General features: G+C 50.9%; 2 protein-coding genes across 2 annotated transcripts; one reads left to right on the top strand and one right to left on the bottom strand.

Annotated features, from left to right (window-relative positions):
- Positions 1-513: 513 nt before the first annotated feature.
- afap1l2 (actin filament associated protein 1-like 2) lies at positions 514-15,941 on the bottom strand. Its single transcript, XM_052069515.1, is given in 21 exon segments — positions 514-985; positions 1,171-1,344; positions 1,430-1,617; positions 1,808-1,981; positions 2,353-2,599; positions 2,674-2,925; positions 3,065-3,176; positions 3,288-3,433; positions 3,609-3,820; positions 3,896-4,000; positions 4,074-4,146; positions 4,234-4,320; positions 4,518-4,697; positions 4,856-5,070; positions 5,130-5,139; positions 5,141-5,208; positions 5,473-5,584; positions 9,042-9,133; positions 9,711-9,776; positions 11,278-11,406; positions 15,703-15,941. Coding segments are annotated over 21 exon segments (2,685 nt in total). The 5' UTR covers positions 15,719-15,941; the 3' UTR covers positions 514-958.
- LOC127603272 (kelch repeat and BTB domain-containing protein 13) lies at positions 6,668-9,211 on the top strand. The gene has a single exon (XM_052069426.1). It carries the CDS (start codon positions 7,164-7,166, stop codon positions 8,643-8,645), a length of 1,482 nt encoding a protein of 493 aa, XP_051925386.1. The 5' UTR covers positions 6,668-7,163; the 3' UTR covers positions 8,646-9,211.
- Positions 15,942-17,657: the final 1,716 nt, after the last annotated feature.

Genomic DNA, 17,657 nt, shown 5'->3' with positions numbered 1-17,657 from the left:
AGTAGAAAAAGAAGTGGCGCGTGTGGACTGAGAGGGTCACCGGTTTGGTGGAGTGAACGACGGGCACAGCTCGAAGGCGTGCTAACGGCTCTCTTGTGCGGATACGATCAGTTTGGAAGCCAAGAGGGGCGTGAAGCCGGCAGTGAGGGTGGGAAAAAAAGAAAAGACACAAGGACATCATGGAAAAGCGAGCCTTTGGTAAGTACAGACAAATTAGTCATTAAGTAAGTTAAATATAATTTTTTTTGGGGGGGGGGGGGCGGGGGGCAATGGCCTGTTGTAGGTCACTCTTGTGCCAAATGCATTTCAAGTGAGGGGCATTTTCTAACATTCAAAACAGGTGTACAATGCATCATCAATGTGTTGATCTCATTTGCTTGTGCGCCAAAAGTTATGAATGTGCATTTCTGTAAGTTCCCTAATTGTTAACAGAAACTTGCCAGTAAAGTGAACTGAACTCATAATGTCCAGAAAATATTAGGTTCAACGTAATAAAAAAAGACTCGGACAGCGTTGTTGACAGTATGTATTTATTTGAATAAAAAGTGCGTTTTGTTTTTTTTTAAGCTAGCAATAGATCCCCCCACCCCACACACACACAAACAAAAAAGTCTGATTAAATGACGTGCTTATATTTACATTTGGCTACCAGCATAAATGTTGATCCAAGCTACAATCTCCAGGATGATTTGTAGCCAATTCAAGACGGTTAGTGGTTTCAAACTTGAGACGCTTTTCAGTGTACAAGAGCAATTAGTCAACTGGCCAGAATGTTACCGCATTTAAATGCCTCCCTTCATTTGGAGCATCAACAAGTCTTTGAAAGTATCCAGTGGTTGCGGAGAGGACACTCTTGTGCGAAGGCTGACGATCGCATGCGGATTTATTTGGAATCGGTTAAGAGATGAGCGCACAGGCTTCAACTGGTTGACCCGAAAAAGACACTGGACTCTCTTCTTTAAGCGGTGGACTTCCTTTCCCACTCCTGTAAGAACAAAGCAACATTGAATTAAGTATGATTTAGATTTCAAACACAAGTCACTATTGGTCATGGGGTTCAAACAACTTGCTAGTCAGCCGCCATCAGATTGTGTTACATGGTTTTTGGACTGTATTGATTTATTTATTTTTTTCCTCCACAGAAACTTAAGTTGTGTAAGCAGGCCTCACTTTGGCTTTCTGCAGCACTTTGCCTTTGGTGGCCATGATGGAGGCTGGCCTGTTCTTAAGTGCGCTCGCCGAATTGACAGGAGATGCTGCGTCTGCCCCGGTGGGGCCGCCGGATGCTTCGCAGGAGGATGGCAATGATGCAGTTTGGGGAACAGGCGGCGCCACTATTTTTGTCTGAGGGTGAGCAAAAGAGAAGAAAAAAAGTGAGTTCATCCACACGTTCATACGTGAAGACTTTTTCAGGTTCCTGGCGGCTGACCGCATATGTCTCCTGGAGGTTGCTGTCCAGCGTGGTCCCCAGTGTGAAGGGCCCGGCCTCCACCTTCTTGAGACTCTCCTTCACTTCCACGAGCCGCAGCTCCACCTCCACACGCCGCTGCTCAGCTTCCCGACTGGCCTCCTCGATCTGCTTCAGCCGAATTTCCAGTGAGCTCTGCTGCTTGGGATCTGAAACCAACACGGACTCCTTCACAAGCCTCCAGCCGATTCAGCGTGACTACCGCGTGTGTCCCTCAAAGTCAGAGGGATGAAAAGTTGGCTGTTTTTCCAAGAAAAAAAATCGTAATGTTGTGATTGGTTGGACCGTTTGTATTTGTTCCTGTCGCATAACCCAGAGTTCTGCGACGTTGTCATTTACCTTGACAGGTGCTGAGCTCCTCTTTGGTTTCTCTCCGTTCCTTTTTCAGGCCGGCCAGGCTGCTCCTGACGTCTTCGCGCGCTCTCTCCAGCCGCTCGCGCTCGTCGCTGTAGCGCAACAAGTCTGCCTCTGTGCGCTTTTTGCCCAGCTTCCCCTCAACGGCGCCGGGGCAGCCTGGTAATCGGCATACGAGCCCAAAAGTCAGCCTGGGATCCCCAGGTATGCTTGCATAAAAATCATTTTGCCATTGTCTTTGAAGGACTCATTTACAATTGTTTTCCTTGAAAAAAAAACTGTCGATCTAGATATATAGAAGGGATTATTATAAATGCAATTATTATTATTTTTTTAAAGAATTTTTTTAGCATGAAGTTTGGGTTTTTCAAATCGCAGGTGTTTCTAAAATGGTGTCCAGTGAGTGAAGGTTCCTGTTGTAGAGGAGGTTTGTCCACCACTTGAGGGAGCCAACTTTTAATTGTAATTTTTTTTCTAATTCTGCATACTGTACTTGGTGAAAGGTGCGAGTGCTATTTGATCCCACTCACCTGTGCTAAACGCTTTAGGTCGGAGCGGTTGAGGACTAAGAGGAAAGCCCGAGGTTGTTTGAAGAGTCAAAGCTTTCGTGACCCCTGAGGAACTCGACGTCCTCTTGGGGGGCTCCTGGCTTTGAGTCTTGAAATTTGGTGGCGTTGGCTGCGGCGTCTCGGTTGTGGAGTGCGCTTCCTCTGCTTCGGCGGAGCCGGAGTCATTTGAAGCTGGTGCTGCGTCGGGTCCTGGCGGGTCATTTGTCACCTGGAAATGGCACCAGAGTTTCATCAGCTGCTTTTATCAGGGAATTGCACCAAACCTACTTCCAGGTATGTGGCTACCTCTGCATTTGGGTGCAAAGGGTCCTTGTGTTCTTCTAAGTGTTCAGGGGATTCTCCTGATGTTTCTTGTGTGGGGGATTCCTTTCCGCCACCTGCCGCTGGATACAGGAAAGACCTCACAGGGAGCAGGTCGAGGTAGACTCTGTTTTCAGGTTCCTCATCCTGAGCTATCGGGTCTTGCGCAGACATTTCATTGTGTTCGTCGGGGTCCTTTTCTTCACTCTGTGGAAGACGGTCAGCAACAATATCCTGAAGAGGAAAAAAAAACAAAACGGGAGGAATACCATCAAACAGAAAGTAGAGTGCTCCACCTGAAGCCGTAGTTTGTTAGTTGGGCTAACAATTCTTTCTTGTGAAGGTTAAGACTGGCGAGGAAAGCCGTTTATACCTCCGGATCAGCGATTGACGCCACGTCGTCGTACAGCTCGTCTGGTTTCTGAGGGGTGGCGGGCAGGGCGTCGATGTAGGCGTTTGGCTCGGAGTAGCGCCGCTGCATCAAGCTTGGAGCCACAAATAAACATTTTTAACCTTAGCACACTGATTTTCAGACTTTTTGGGGGGGGTCCAGGCACTTCGGCACATAATTCTTATATTTTCTTTCGTTGACGTACTAGAATGACGTCTTTGCAGCGTTGACGATGCTGGTGATTCTCTCGGCATTGACGTAGTCGTAGGTTAGCTCCTCCGGGTCTGTCTTGCTCCCTGTCTGGGACAGCAAGAGGCCTAGCCAGTGGCCCATGACTGCCGACGTCTTGGCCTGGACAAATTCCCAAAGTCTTGGTCAAAATCTGGTCTCGTCTCCCCAATGTCGAGACCCTAACTTTCTTCTGTATTCTGAAAAGTTTTTGTCTTAACTTGGACTGGACTCTTTGTTTTCACATTTGCAGGTCACGTGCTTCTTAAAAGCAAAGCGGTTGGCGGGTGCCAAATACCTCCAGGGTTGCCAGCTGCGCGCCGCTCATGTCGATGCGGAAGGTGTAGAGGTGCTCCGGGCTGGGGTCCGGCGAAACCTGGCAACCCCCCAGCTTCACGGCAGGTTGGCTCACTTTGCTCTTGCTCTTGTCCTGGTAGAACCACAACTGACCGTTCTTGATGAGGCACCAGCACGTCCGCCACTGGCTGTTCACCAGCACGTTGAGGTAGCCTGATGTGAGCGCAGAGGTCACATTTCACAATCGGACTTGTTGCAAATAGTGCAATAAAAATTGGAGTCGCTCACCGGAGGTTTCGACACATTTCTCCGCGCTCTCCAGTGCCGACGCTTTTTTTTTCCCGATGTTCATCAGGTTGCTAAGCTTCAAACCGGCACCGTATTTTTTCTTGACTGTCAAAGGAAAGTTGAGAAGGACGCTACGCATCGGCACACGACTCTGTTCAAGTTTTGCGCGCGAGCTCACCATCTTTCTCGGGAGTCTCAGCATGACTGTCGGCGCCGCCGCCGCTTTCCGAGTGTCGCTCGCCTGCGTCCGCCTGTCAAAAACGACCGCGTTTAAAAAAAAAAATTCTGCTCGCATTTGTGTGGGATAAATCGCCTAAACTCATTCATTTTATTTTGACCTTAGTGCAAATGAGCCTCGGAGAGTCGGAGGCAGGATGCTGCAGGTCGCCGTTTTCCGTCGGCTTGGGGCTGATCTCCTGGATCACCTAATGTGTAGAAAGCGGCAAGTCCCACCGTCACACGCTGAGGGCATGTTAAGTTCATTCCCATAAGACTTGCTCAGGAAAGACGATGGTGCGCTTTCCCCCAAAATGCAGCATTCTCGATCGGGGCATGTTGATCGTTTGCTTGTGGAGTGGAACCACGCTGTTCAAGGTCCAAACAAAAGCCAAACGTTCGTTACCTTGAGCCACTGCTCCGTCTGCTCCTTGCTCTGCAGGCCCAGCACGATGGCCTCCCCTCCCACCGGGACGATCTTCAGCTTGTGCTCCTTCCTCTTGAGCTGCTTCTCCTTGTAGGTCACGCTGCAGCCCAGCAGGCTCACGTCCAACACGGGCGTCTGCTCTTTGGAGCTCTTGTAGCACTGAAAGCAGCAACGACGGCATTTTTCACACTCCCAATAAATCGGCGTTGCTCACCAAAACTACCTTTCTTGTCTCCAAAAAGGGATGGGTTTGATCATGGATGTGAAAACAAAGGCAGACCTCAAGCTATCCTGACGGCATTGATTTCTTTTTTTACCAGTAGACGGTGCTCTTTGACGACGCACAGTTGCTTGGCCCATTGGCCGAGCCACTTCTTCCTCCACAGGAAGGCGCAGATGCGCGCATCTTTCATCAGCTCAATGGACGCCTCGGCCGACGGCCAATGATGCTGCGCCGACGGCGACTTTCCTCTGGTCACCGCTTCTTCCTCGTCGTAGGACTCGTACGAGCTGCTGACCGCCTCGCCATCATCTGGGAAGTAAGTGTGAAACCGCCATCAACGCGAGTTGGGAAGACAGACGGGTAGCTACCGCGGGTGATTAGCGGCATAGACGACGCCGTCGGAGCTCGCCACTCGCAGCCAACGCCTCAAGAGGGCGCTTTGCGGCTCTGACAAAGCGCCACAAGCAGCGGAAGAGAAGAAGGAAAATGGTGCTAATGGACAGTGAGAATATGCCACGCATGGGCCAGGGACGCCTGCAAAGCTGAAAGGAAGCCGACTTGGTGCCGAGATTCGGCTCACGTTAGTGTTCTGTTTGGATCTTTCTTTCATTTGCTTGTGCAGGTGTCCAATAAAGAAAGTAAGGCGTCGTCATGAGGTGACAAGAGTGAAGAGTAGTCTCGCGCGCAGTGCGATTGAAGGCCCGTTCTTACCATTGACGGTTTCCTCGTACGGCTGAGCCTCCTCGTAGTAACTCTCTGAGGCTTCCAAGCAGGTCGGCGCCTGGACCGCGGGTAGGGGGAAAGGTTCCCGAGTCGCGGTCCCCTAATGGATTCGGAAAAAAAAGAGAATAGCTCTATTATTTTCCAGACATCACCAGAATATTAGAAACACACCTGCAAACTAACAACAAGTCTTTGTTAGATGAATACTCATCCAAGATAGGGAGTCTTCTTTCTATAGATCAAAGTCTAATTCAGAAGATGAAAGTGCTTTCATGTGGGATTGCCGCAACTATTCCACCGAGCACTGAAGGAAATCGGGTCACTTGAGTCCGACTGTAGCAAAGTGAACTGCGCACAATTCGGCGAGTTGAATTCAGAACCGTTTTCGTCCTGCCGCTGATGTTAAATCTTCCACTTTCTCAGGCCCTCTCCCGAGGCGCATCAATTCCCCAGCAAGATCACAGAAATGCCAGATGGAGCCGGATGAGCAGAGGAGGTGCCTGTTGCACACAAAGCGAGCCCTGGGGGGGGGTGAGTGGAAAAGTAGCAAGCTTCTACAAAGTTGATGATCCAAATGCATTTTAATGTGAAAAATGAACGGATGTTTTGGTGATTTGTTTTCCCCGTCAATAAGACGTTGCAACACTTGATCTCGCAACATTAAAACAGGACAGCGGCGAGTTTATTTTTGTTCCGTAACCTAGCTCGAAACTCGGTGGTGCAATCGGTTCGGAGGGGAACACGGTACTTCAACCCTGCCGGAGGTCCGCCCTTTTTTTTTTCATTGCCGAAAAATCTGTTGACGAGGCACTGTGACTTCATATTGGAGCCTTAAACGTGGAAGTCTTTTGACCTCACGGGAAATTATTAAGACATTTGTTTCTACTGTAAATCACACAGGAATAGAAGCATCTGCTATTAATTAAAACGAGGCATTCCTAGGCAGCGGCAGCCTCCCGTCACGCCCACCTTATCGCTATATTCCCAAAAGGGGGACGCAGAAAGAAAAAAAAAGAAAACGAGTCGGCGCACAGACGCCAAGTAGAAAATGCACAGGTGTGTTTTGCAGTCAAATCTGCTTTTCTTGTACTCCTTCCTTTGATATCCTCCTCGACATGATGCAGCAAAATGAACAAAAACAAGCAACGGGGTAGCGGGGGAGGAATGGGGGTGTGGTGGAGGGGCTGAGGGAAAATACGAAAAGGCAGAGGAACATGGAAAATCCCCGCTTCCCATGCCAAGAATTTGCTACAGCAAAAAAACAGGCTGAGACCGGGAGCGTGTTGTGGAAGAAGTTTGAAACGAGATGTTTGATAACATCCTCCACACTCGCTCCCAAACGTGCCATGAAACATTTGCAATCGGCGCATGTAGAGAAAGAGCGACTGCATTGTACGGTCGGATCGCGTTAGCCCGAACCGATGCCGGCCTCCTCAAACTGGATTTGTTTTGCTGGAGTGCGGCCCGCTGCGGACGTCTGCTTTCATTTCCCCAGCTTGTTGCTTCCAAAGCGGCACCGCGACTATCTATAGAAGCGACTCTATTTTCAGAGCGCGCGGCGTCGACGCCATGGAACGTTTGTTGACCAGTCGCACGTCGCGCACAAATGGCTCGCTCCGTTTCAACCGCAGTGACACAGTTTCCCTTGTGAGAAAACAAAGACCCGCGGTTCCCAGATCATGGCCTTGCCCGGGGGCCTGGGATTCGTTCAAGAGAAGAATGCGACCCTTGATCTGGCGGAGGAAGAGATCGGCCTGCTACGGGTGAAGGTGGAAGAGAGCTGCTTCGTTGCCGAGAGGGCCTTGCTCGCCAGGCACAGCGACTACTTCCGGGCCCTCTTTCGGTCCGGCATGCGAGATAGTAAGCAGGAGGAGCTGCACCTGAAAGGAGGGCTGCGCGCCAGAGGTTTCCTCATCGCTCTCGCCGTCTGTCGGCGGGAGATTCCCACCCTGCGCCACCCGGAGGAGCTGCTCGACGCCGTGGAGTGCGCCGCTTTCCTTCAGGTGCCGCGTTTGAGTCGACACCTTTGTGACATCGTCGATTCGGACAACTGCCTCTTGCTGTACCGCGCCGCCGATACCTTTGGGGTGGAGGACCTCTTTGGCAGCGCCGCCCTGTTCCTTCGCGACGCCTTCGACGACCTCGAGGAAACGGCGCGGGCGACGCTCCCCGATGGTCTGCTGCAGTATTGTCAGTCGTTATCGCCCGCATCTTACGTGGCAATCGGTACCCACTCTCCTTCAACGGAGCTGCTCGGCGACGCCCACCGGGTCGTGCGCTACCTCGATGAGAAAGAAGGACACTGGAAGCATCTGGCGCACCTCCCGACCTCCTGCAGTACCTCCATGTGCGGTGTGGCGGTGCTGGACAACCTCCTCTACATTGTCGGGGGAGTTTACGGTTACGGAAAAGACGCTGTTGACGGCGCCTTCCGCTTTGAGCCCGAATTGGGGGTTTGGACCGCGCTCCCGGGACCCCAGCGACCCAGATATGATTTCACCCTGCTGGGGCACGAGGGCCGACTCTACGCCGTCGGAGGCGAGTTCCGGAAAAAGCACACCGCCAGCGCGGAGCGTTATGACCCTTCGAAGGGAGAGTGGACTTTTATACGACGGGCACCGAGGCCCGTCGCGTCGGCCGCTTGCGCCGTCGCGAGGCGTCGGATGTTCGTCTGCTTCTGGAAGCCTCCCGATACCACGGACATTTACGAGTATGTGGCGCTGGATGACCGCTGGAAATGGACCACCGCCATGATCAGACCTCAGAGTTACGGCCACTGCATGGTGGCCCACGGGGACAATCTGTACGTCATGCGCAACGGGCCCCGCAATGACTTTCTCCGCTGTCTCATGGACTGCTACAATCTGACCACGGCTCAATGGACAGCCATGCCGGGGCACTACATCAACAGCAAGGGGGCGCTGTTCACCGCCATGATCAGGGCTGACTCCGCGCTCACGGTGAAGCACATGCTCACGCTCGAGTATGCCGTCGGCGCACGTGGATGGAAGCCCCGAAGGCAGATGAAGGGCTTTCCGCAGAGCGGATCGCTCCGGACGTGTTTGCTTCGGCTTCCCAAGACCGGGCCGGCGATAGCCCAAAAGGGACTGCTTTTGAAAGACAAGACAGTGCGGTCGGCCGATGACATGCTGGCGGTCTAAGGTTTTTGGAGGGAACTGCGATCATTGGGACACGCCGTCTGTTCTCAGGATTTCATCGTGTCGGAAAAATCTTCCTTTGGATCAGTAATGCTTCTGTCAGGCCAGGGGTTCTCAAACTCTTTAGGTCCCGAGATCCCCGACAAGGGAAAAGGGTCCCATTAGGAACCAAAATTCAACAGAACGCGCGCCCCTAAATTGTTGTCGGACCGTTCAACCTGAAGATGGACCGACTGTTTACCCCTTTCAACAAGATGGCGAACACCCAGTTGCCCCCATCGCCGCTTGACCACCTATGAAAGCAAGATACGACGTCATTCCAGACCCCCCCGCTCTCCAGACCGGCCTCTGAGAACAACCTGCATTTTCACCGTTTGACATCTCGGTGGAGTCACTTACTGTTCTGGCGGGTGGCAGATTGGGAAGGTTCTTCGGTGGGACGGGGACGTGTTTGGTTGCTTTTCCGTTGACCAGGATGCTTGCTCTGTCATCTGCAATGTAAAAGTAGCATCGAAGTGAACGGCCATGTGATCTTGCGCGCCATTTTGAAATAAACGGAGTCCATTCTAGCACAGCTGAACAATGTCGTCTTTTTGTCTCCTCGGTTGCTTCTGAGGTTATCCAAGTGGGTCAAATGTTACGGCGAACGTGAGTTATTGCACCTTGCTTTTTTGAAACGAAAAGCAGACACAAACTAGAGTCACAGACGACCCAAATTCCACCCCTTCGACCCCACCGGCGTTTCCTGTCTGTTTCTTCATAGCTCCTCGCCATCTGTAGCTGCCTTGTTTTGTTTGGACGACAAGACAGAATTTAGGTGGGGACGATTTCTCCCCTCCCCTTTGTTCTTCTTGAGTTTTGTTTCGTGAGATTTGAGCATGCTCTGTCCATCCTAAGCTGATATGATTTTTATTTTTTTATCTGCTTTTTTTGTTTGTTTTTTAAACGTTTATCACATTAGTATCATGAATGAGTATGATGACAAAAAAGAACAAAAGAGCAAGAAGCAAAACTCTTCTTTTTTTTTTTTTAGTGCGGGTTTCCCAAAAAACAATTTGAAACGTTTACCTTTCTCCGAGTTTTCCTTGCTACCGACGACGACTTTATTCATGTAGATGTACTCCTCATCCGCACCTGCGTCCGGAAAGACCGAAAAAGCATAAACACTCATGAGAGGTATTCTCGTGTTACAAAAGTAGAAATTGATTTAATATTGAATACATTTCATTAGCATTTAAAAAATACTAAAATGTTAGTATTGTATTCATATTTTTAAATAATTGGACTGAAAGTAATAATCATCTCTCCAGCCATAGATTTTGAAATAAAAACAGAAGGGCCACTGGATTGCTCTCCCGATCGATCGGTGCACTGGCCATTCTGTTCCTTTTTCAAAAGCTATGAATAAACACTTAAATCATTGTCCATGCGCATACGTTTATCCTCCTAGCATGCGTTTCCTAATCGTGACCTTAAATCTTAGGAGCATTTTATCAATTGGCTTCGTCGTCAACGTCGAGGAGGAATTGCAGGTTGGGAGGAGATGGGTTTGTCCCGTAAGCAGTTCTCAGAAAGCGAGAAGGAAAAGGAAAAAAAAAAGTGTGCAGCAGCTGGTCGCCATAACCTTGCAGAAGAAGCTTTTCCTAATTGAAATAATTTTTGCTGACCAAGGTGGCACCCACAAAGGCAGCTTTGGGTGTTAGATTCCTTTGAAATGGAGATCTCGGGCGGAAAGAAAAGAGTTTCTGCCTGTGCGCGGAGAGTTCGGCGTGCTATTTATAAACGGCGCGGCTCAAAGGAAGTGAGCGTCCCCGGTGGATGAATGCGGCTTTGGAATAATCATACAGCTCGGAGCCAGGACAGGAACAAATCCAAGACCTGAACATGGAAAGGGAAGACTGTTTCAGTGTGTCGGGATCGCAGCATGAGAAGGGCACTCACTGTGACCTTTTCAACCCCCCAAATCCGTTGGGAACCTCGGGGGACACGGCGCTTGAGTTTTTATCGATTCCTCAGAGGGGCCATACCGGACTTGCGATTGATTCATGATATAAGCGTTCCCCTGGGGATTCATTTGCTTTTAGAGCTGGAAGGTGGGCCTGGAAAAAAAAAAGCCATCTTGAAGGCCTCTCGCGCACTAACCATCTGAGCAGCCTGAAAAAAAAAAAATCGTAGCCTTTGTTGTGGTCATTTAGCGGTACGGTGAAATTGACTGAACATTGTGAGTCGTCGGCGCTTGGCGATCTGACAACCCGTCGCGGTTATTTGGAGTACGTTTGCGGACGCTCGTTTTTGACCTCACTTCATCCCCGTACTCGTTTATTTTCTTTGTTCGTGGCTCCGACACTTAAAACACGAAACTGCTGGTGGGCTGATGTTATTTATGGAGGCTGGAAGACTGTTTCCATGCGAATTTTCGGGGTGTATTGTTTGAACGTGTTCTCACGAGAGTTGAGAAATTGGAAATTGCACTCGTGTTGAAGCCAAAGGCCCGTTTGCTTGAAGTACACAGTGTCCACAAAGTCTTGACCCCCCCCCCCCCAAAAAACGTTTTCTCTGTGTTTATAGATTAGCGACGTTTGTCAATAGCATGCCTCTGGAAAGTCTCGTCTGTGCTAGAGTGGTTTGCTCGTACCGTTGGACACCGTGTAGGACCGGAGTAGGTCGGAGAGCAGTCCCTTGTGGACGGTGGCGTTCCCGCTCAGGGTCTCTTTGTCGAGGATGAGCAGGAAGTGGTGGAGCTCCATGAGGAGCTGGTCCAGCACTGCGAGGATGCACAGAACAAAAGAAGGCTCGACGGGAATGGAAAATAAAAGCGGCAAGGGAGGATTTGTCTGTTAGCGCCTGGATTTCACGCCAGCATTTAGCATGGGAGAGGCCAACTTTTCAGCCTGGACGCGCCTCCCCCGCACGTCTTTCGGGGTCAGGCCGCGTGGGGAGCTCTTTGTGTATGTCCGAGGGCCTCGCGCAAAGCATGCGGAGGCCTGCGGAGTGGGAGCGAGCGGGCAAGACGTTCTTGTTGTTTGCTGTCAAAGCCTACGGAACCCTCATTAACATTCACTTGTGGCTGCACTCAATGCATGTCTCCTTGTAGGCTCTGCAGCGCCTTCTCCAAAGTCCAAAGGAAAGCACTGGAGAGAGTCGCGACATCCTGAAATAAACCAACTCCGCAGTCAGCCGAGGGCCGGCCTCCCAAAGAGGAACCTCAAAGGAGGCTCTCTCTTCAAAGTGTCACTCTCCTCTAATGGCTCTTCCGCCTCACGCTGACCCAGCCTTTAAAGGGGAGAAAACGGGAAGAGATGCCTTTGCGGCGCCAGGTGTCAAATGCCGAGCTTTACGTGTTGCAGATGACGAGGGCCCCTCCAGCAGCGGCTTGTTTTTTAATGACTTCTGCTCACGCTGGGTCAACTAGTGTTGCGGGGCCCTGTTTGAGGCGCAAAATACGGGAAGAGGAAAGCACAAAAACTGCCCCGACGGAAGACTTTGGGTTTTGAATTGGGGTGGCCTTGCGGGCCGCGTTGTTCTTCAATCCAGCCCGCCGAACGTTTACAAGAGCCGGTCCTTCCCCATGACGTGTCGTGCCAGCCGCACCGAGCCCCGCCTCTTACAAGCGCACTGATGTGTGCTCCTGATGAGCGGTGATGCAATCACGTGTAAGCTTTGCTGCTTTTCGGACGCTTGCAAAATGTCCTCTAGGGACGAATCGCACTTGTATTTTGGGATGCGGCAAAATAGCAGCAGATGTGCTCAAATGGCTCTTTTCACATCTGGCCTTGCCACACTGCCTCTTTGTCTTTTTTTTTTTTTTTATCTCCTCAGCGTGTCTGTTTTCATTGAGCACTTTGGCCTTTCGCTAGAACTTTGCAGGGAATCGTACAGTCGGTGAACCCCACCCAAAAAAGGGGATGTACTGTAACGCACTCCCAAAACATGCAGCAAAAACCAAAACAGCATTTTCACGTAGCTGTTATTATATTGCTTTATTTTTTGGGTGCAAAATCCCACTAAATTCGGATTGTTTTCGATTTGGAAATTTCAGATCCAGATGCCTCAGGCTTCCAAAGCGGCCGTCAGAGCCGCGTTTTTCTTGGCTTTTAGTTTAGTTTTACTTTTTCGACGTGACGCTTTTTGGGGTTCCTCTGAATATCTTGTCAGACTTTGCGTTTGCACTTGTTGTCGTTAAGCCCCGTTGCCCCGTTGCCAGCCGCTCGCATCTTGCCCATGTGTGCCTCGTTGCCTCGTTGCTGTGTTGCTCATTGAGTTTCCTGCTTTTGTTCAGGTACAAGTCACGTCAGTTTCCAAAACCAGGCCAGCTTCCCTCTTGTGGTGAGTCTTTTTTTGTTGTTGCTTTTTGAGCCAAATACGACGGCATTGTCTGCAAATGGGCAACATGATGGAATGGAGTAACGAAATGCTGCATCGTCCGAATTTGATCTTTTGCACCGAAGTCACCATCCCAGCAATGAGTGACTTTCTGGGACTGTGAACGTCCGGCGTCTGCCGATGAAACGGCAAAATGCAAAGTCAAAGGGAAGTGGGCACAAGAAGAAGAAGTGAAACCACCACGCTTGCGTCGTCTGTGTGTTTTGCCATCAACGCGCCGCTTTTGATCATCTCCAAGAAGAAGAAGTTTAGCCTCGCTATTGGACTGGTGCCGGTTCCCGTCTGGCTTGACAAACCTGTTTGGTGGAAAGTGAAACGCTCGTTTGACCTCCGCTGTGGGTTTATGCGGTCGGCTCAAACCTATTCCACTCTTTTTCCATTCCGTTGAAGGTGTACTAGGTCCCGATTTATTCATTTTGGCGTGTGCGCGAGTGAGCGGTTGTCTGATTGACCAAAGCGGGAGCCTCAAAAATGCCCTTTTAATAGGCCCTTTCGACTGGAAGTCAACGTTGCCAAATAAAAACTCACTAGCATCGTCCCCCCCCTTCGAACCCACACAGAGGCATAAAAGCTCCTGCACTTGCTTATTATCAGGTTAACGAGTGGCCGGCAGGGCCCGCGGGCCAATGTTCTTCTCATCTGAGCGCCTTCAAAAGAGAGAACACACCGCGCGTAAACTGGCAGGAGTGCGTCCTCGCCCGCCCCCGCCACCCGCCGTCAGGTAGCAGGAAGACGTCTTCTTTTTCATCATTTTTTTACGGGCCGCGCCAGCTTCCTTAAAATGATCTGTGCGCTGCCCTCCCCCACCCATTGACATACTTTCAGCAAAGGCTTTGGACTCTGCTGAGAAGTCTCAGCCTATAATTTTGAAGGTTGCGACTTCTTTTACTTGAACTTGGTGTCAAAAGCTAAAGCACGCAGAGTGCGCACGAAATGTCAAACAAATCGAGTCTCTGTGCTTAATGCTTCAGAACCAGAGAGAGATGAAATGTGACCCCTGGAATAGCCTCTCTTGTTGTAATCGTGCTCTGTATTAAATGCCAAATAATTCTTGGGGAAAAAAAAAGTTGGAGTGGAAACAGTGTCACCTGCTGGATGCCCTGCAGCGTTGCCCTCATCGAAGCCTCGTGTACAAAAGGAGCAAAAAGATCCCCCCCCCCCCCCCCCCCTCACTCCTCCTAAAACAACATCCGTGCTGCAGGTGGACGTGTGAGCAGCCGAGCTGCCTTCTCGTCCTCCTCCGCAGCGATACCTGCCGCTTTCGAGAAGCCAGCCGCCATCCGCCGTCCCAAACAATGGCCGGCCTTGTCATCCCCGCACCTGCCATGCCACCTCCCTCCCTCCCATCGGAATGTTTTCCACTTTTCCCCCACCGCGGCCCATCACCCCGCCGCCCACTGCCTCTTAGGGTTGGAAAGGGGCCATGGCTTTGCCTTGATGTGCCACGCCGTTGCCTGATGACCACCACGTCGCCGGCCAACGCGAACGGTCGCCACTCCGACGCCGAATGGCGACGAGTCGTCAAGAGTTGCTCTCCAGCTCAGCCCCGACGGCAATGAGGATGGACGATCTCGAAAAGGGAGACTTGCATCTTGATTTTGAGGAGGCTCGGCCAAGCGCTTTTGATCCCGGACCTCACACTCGCATGAGATGACCCAATTTCCCTCAGAGGACTGAATCCACCATGAACGCAATGACGTGACGACACGAAGAATTTGGCCTCTTCCAACATTGCTCCATTGACACACACACACACACACGCACAGCGAGTGGGAGGAAACGCAGAGCCGGCGACACTTGTTTCTTTCAAAGCCTTCCGCCAGTCCAGTTTGACTGCTGGACATTGTTCTCGACCGCTAAGGGGCGACGAGGAAAACCACCGCATCAATCGGAAAATAACTCCCTCAGCCCGCCGGCAGCAAAACAAACAAAAATGTCTGCCATCATGTCCCCGGTGTAGATTTGGCTTTGCCATCGCTCTTGGCATCCGGGGAGAGTTGCGATGGGGCTCGGCCTTGCTCATCCCAAACGGACAAATGATAACCGCAACGTAAGCGATCAGTAGCCACAGTGCAAACAACTTTAGCCAATGTTTACTTTCAACATGAAAACGGCAGCGACTGCTCCACCGAACGTGCGCAATCAACGGCCGGCGTAGCTTCAGTTTGCCACAAAAGAGATGCTCAAGGCCCGCTTATGACACTTGAGAGTCGTGCTCAATTGAAGTTGTCATTTTTCTTCCCGTTCGCAGGCAAGAGTAAAATATCACCTCATCCTGATCTTCTGCCAAAAACGATGAATACAACCGCCGTACTGAGAAGCTGAGAAAGGAGCCGAGACGACGTCCAGCGACCGGCTTGTACTGCCCCCGGTCGGCCCACCAGAACGAGCAGCCCGCCGTGCGTTGAAGGTAAACGCGGCATCCGATTTCATATTCCTGCATGCTTAGATCAAGTGCGATCGTATGGAAAGAAAATATCAAGCAACATTTTGGGGCTATTCAAGTCGCAAATTTGACTTTCATCACACGGTTCTCGCGGTTGTCATTTCCCTTCGTGGGAAACGCTGACCGCGTTGCGGCCGGCGCAGGAAAATCACATTGACGGCTCAGCCGCAACGCGCGACGCGACGCCAGCGGCGGCATCCGTCGACTGCATGTGAAAGTTCATCGGCTTACCTTTGTGCTTGTCCATTCCCTCTTGTCCCGAGGTGTCCCGCTCCAACTCATGCAAGCCGACTATCCCAAAAGTTTTCAGACGAGCGGTGGGCCTCCGGCAGCCGCCAGCAGCGTCTCGCGCGCCCCCCGGACCGGCCGCGCTCTACTTTCGGCCCCTGAAAACACTCGACTGGCTCGGGTAGCGGCAGGTCCGCTCTCCGCGTCCTCTCGCACTCTGCGCAATATGGTGAGTGGCGCAGCCCCCCCCCCCCCCCCACCCAGCTTACTCCTCCCTGCCTGCGGCACACACACACACACACACGCAAAACCACTCGGAAACTCCCCTTTAGTTTTAAATCCAAGGAAGTCTCATGAGAAAATAAAGATGTGCTTGACTTGCAGTACCTGGAGTACTTATTTGCATCGAGAGCGTTTTTACAGTGGAATAAAAACAAAAAAAAAGAGCACACCCCTGTGCCATCCCCCAAAATTGGAGCAAGAAAAAGCCTTTCAAAACGTCTCCCCAGTATCGATGTGACTTTAAAGTGAACAGCTCAATCCAAACTGGCTTGCCCCACCCACTAAAACTGGAGCCGTGGCGCATTTCAAGCCCTTATTAAACGGTCCGCACACAAGTGCCTCCGATTAACCCCAAATAAAGTTCGGCTGACTTTACTTGAGTTAGTCTTTAGTGACTCGGTTATGGTTAGTCGCCATTTTACGCCCCCCCCCCCCCCCCCAAATTTGAACCGGCCAGGCTTTGTTGTTATGTTCCAGCGCATTCCTCCCATTCCTCCTCCCGCTCGCTGCTCTCCCACGGGCTCCCTTTCAGGTTCACCACTTTGTTATTTGCACATGGTAAAAAAAAAGAAGAAAAAAAAAACGGGCTGGGATGTTTTGGGCATTTAAAGTGCTCGGAAAGGTTTGTACAAACAAAACGTGACAAATACGCAATATGACTTGCCGGCCCATTCGTCGTCTTCTCTTTATTTATTGATCGAATTCCTGCTCGCCTCTCCCGTGTAGCCATTGCCGACTGTATCTGGTTACCGTGACGACCAGGAGGGCCTACATAAATGAGCCTACTTGTGGATTGTTGCGCTGTGGGGCTCGGTGTCATATGAACGGATAGGCAGTTGCTTTAAAGAATATTTGTCTGGTTACTGTCCAAAAAGAAGCGGCGCATGCAGTTTGTTCAGAAGCTAGTCACTCCCTGGAAAGGAGAGAACAGACTGGAATGATGATGACGACGACGACGTCTCGGCGTGAGCTCCGAGCGGAGGGTGGTCTTGGCCATTCTCGCCCCCTCGCGCAACAGACAAAGTGTCTTGTTAGTAATCCGGCGAGGGGAATTCCTGGAGTGCAGCAGACCTTTGGAAGCGCTTGGACTACATGGGTGGCGTTGTTACTTTTTTTTTTTTTCTTTTTAATGCACTCAGTGATTTACTGTCGATTCACTGGTGTTTGTCTACGTGGGAGCAAAGGGGAAAAGCGGGACGCTTCTTTGAATGTTTTAAGTCGCAAAGTGCGTCAGTTACTGATTTTTTTTTTTTTTTTTTTTGCTCGCGACAGTCACATAAGGAGCATTCCTCGCCAGCGAATCACAGGTCAAAGGTCACCGAATCGACTCCAAATTGAACCCTCGTCAATTCTTGGGCCGCAGCCAAGTTGCTACATTGAAAAGAAAAGGTCCTCCCAACCTCCTCTGCCTTTCATTTAGACGTTTTCATCTAAACTGCTCTGGGCCGGGCTGACTGTTCCGTCTGGGAATTTCCAAAGAAAAGCAAGCCGAGCGTCTCTTTTGGCGGCCTCCCTGTTGTTTGGGGAACGCCGAGAAACGCGGTGCACTCGCAAAAACACCTTGCGGAGATGGGAAGAGAGCCACGGTGCAATAATATTGCTTTTACTTAAGCGTTAAGCCTGCTGGGCTATAGCGAGGGATTACAAGCGCGTGTGAAAATGTTGACGCCGGCTCA

Source organism: Hippocampus zosterae, chromosome 7 (assembly GCF_025434085.1).
Source record: "Hippocampus zosterae strain Florida chromosome 7, ASM2543408v3, whole genome shotgun sequence".
NCBI classification, from domain to species: domain Eukaryota; kingdom Metazoa; phylum Chordata; class Actinopteri; order Syngnathiformes; family Syngnathidae; genus Hippocampus; species Hippocampus zosterae.
Note: the sequence above shows the minus strand (reverse complement) of the source record. Positions and strands in the feature narration are given on the sequence as shown.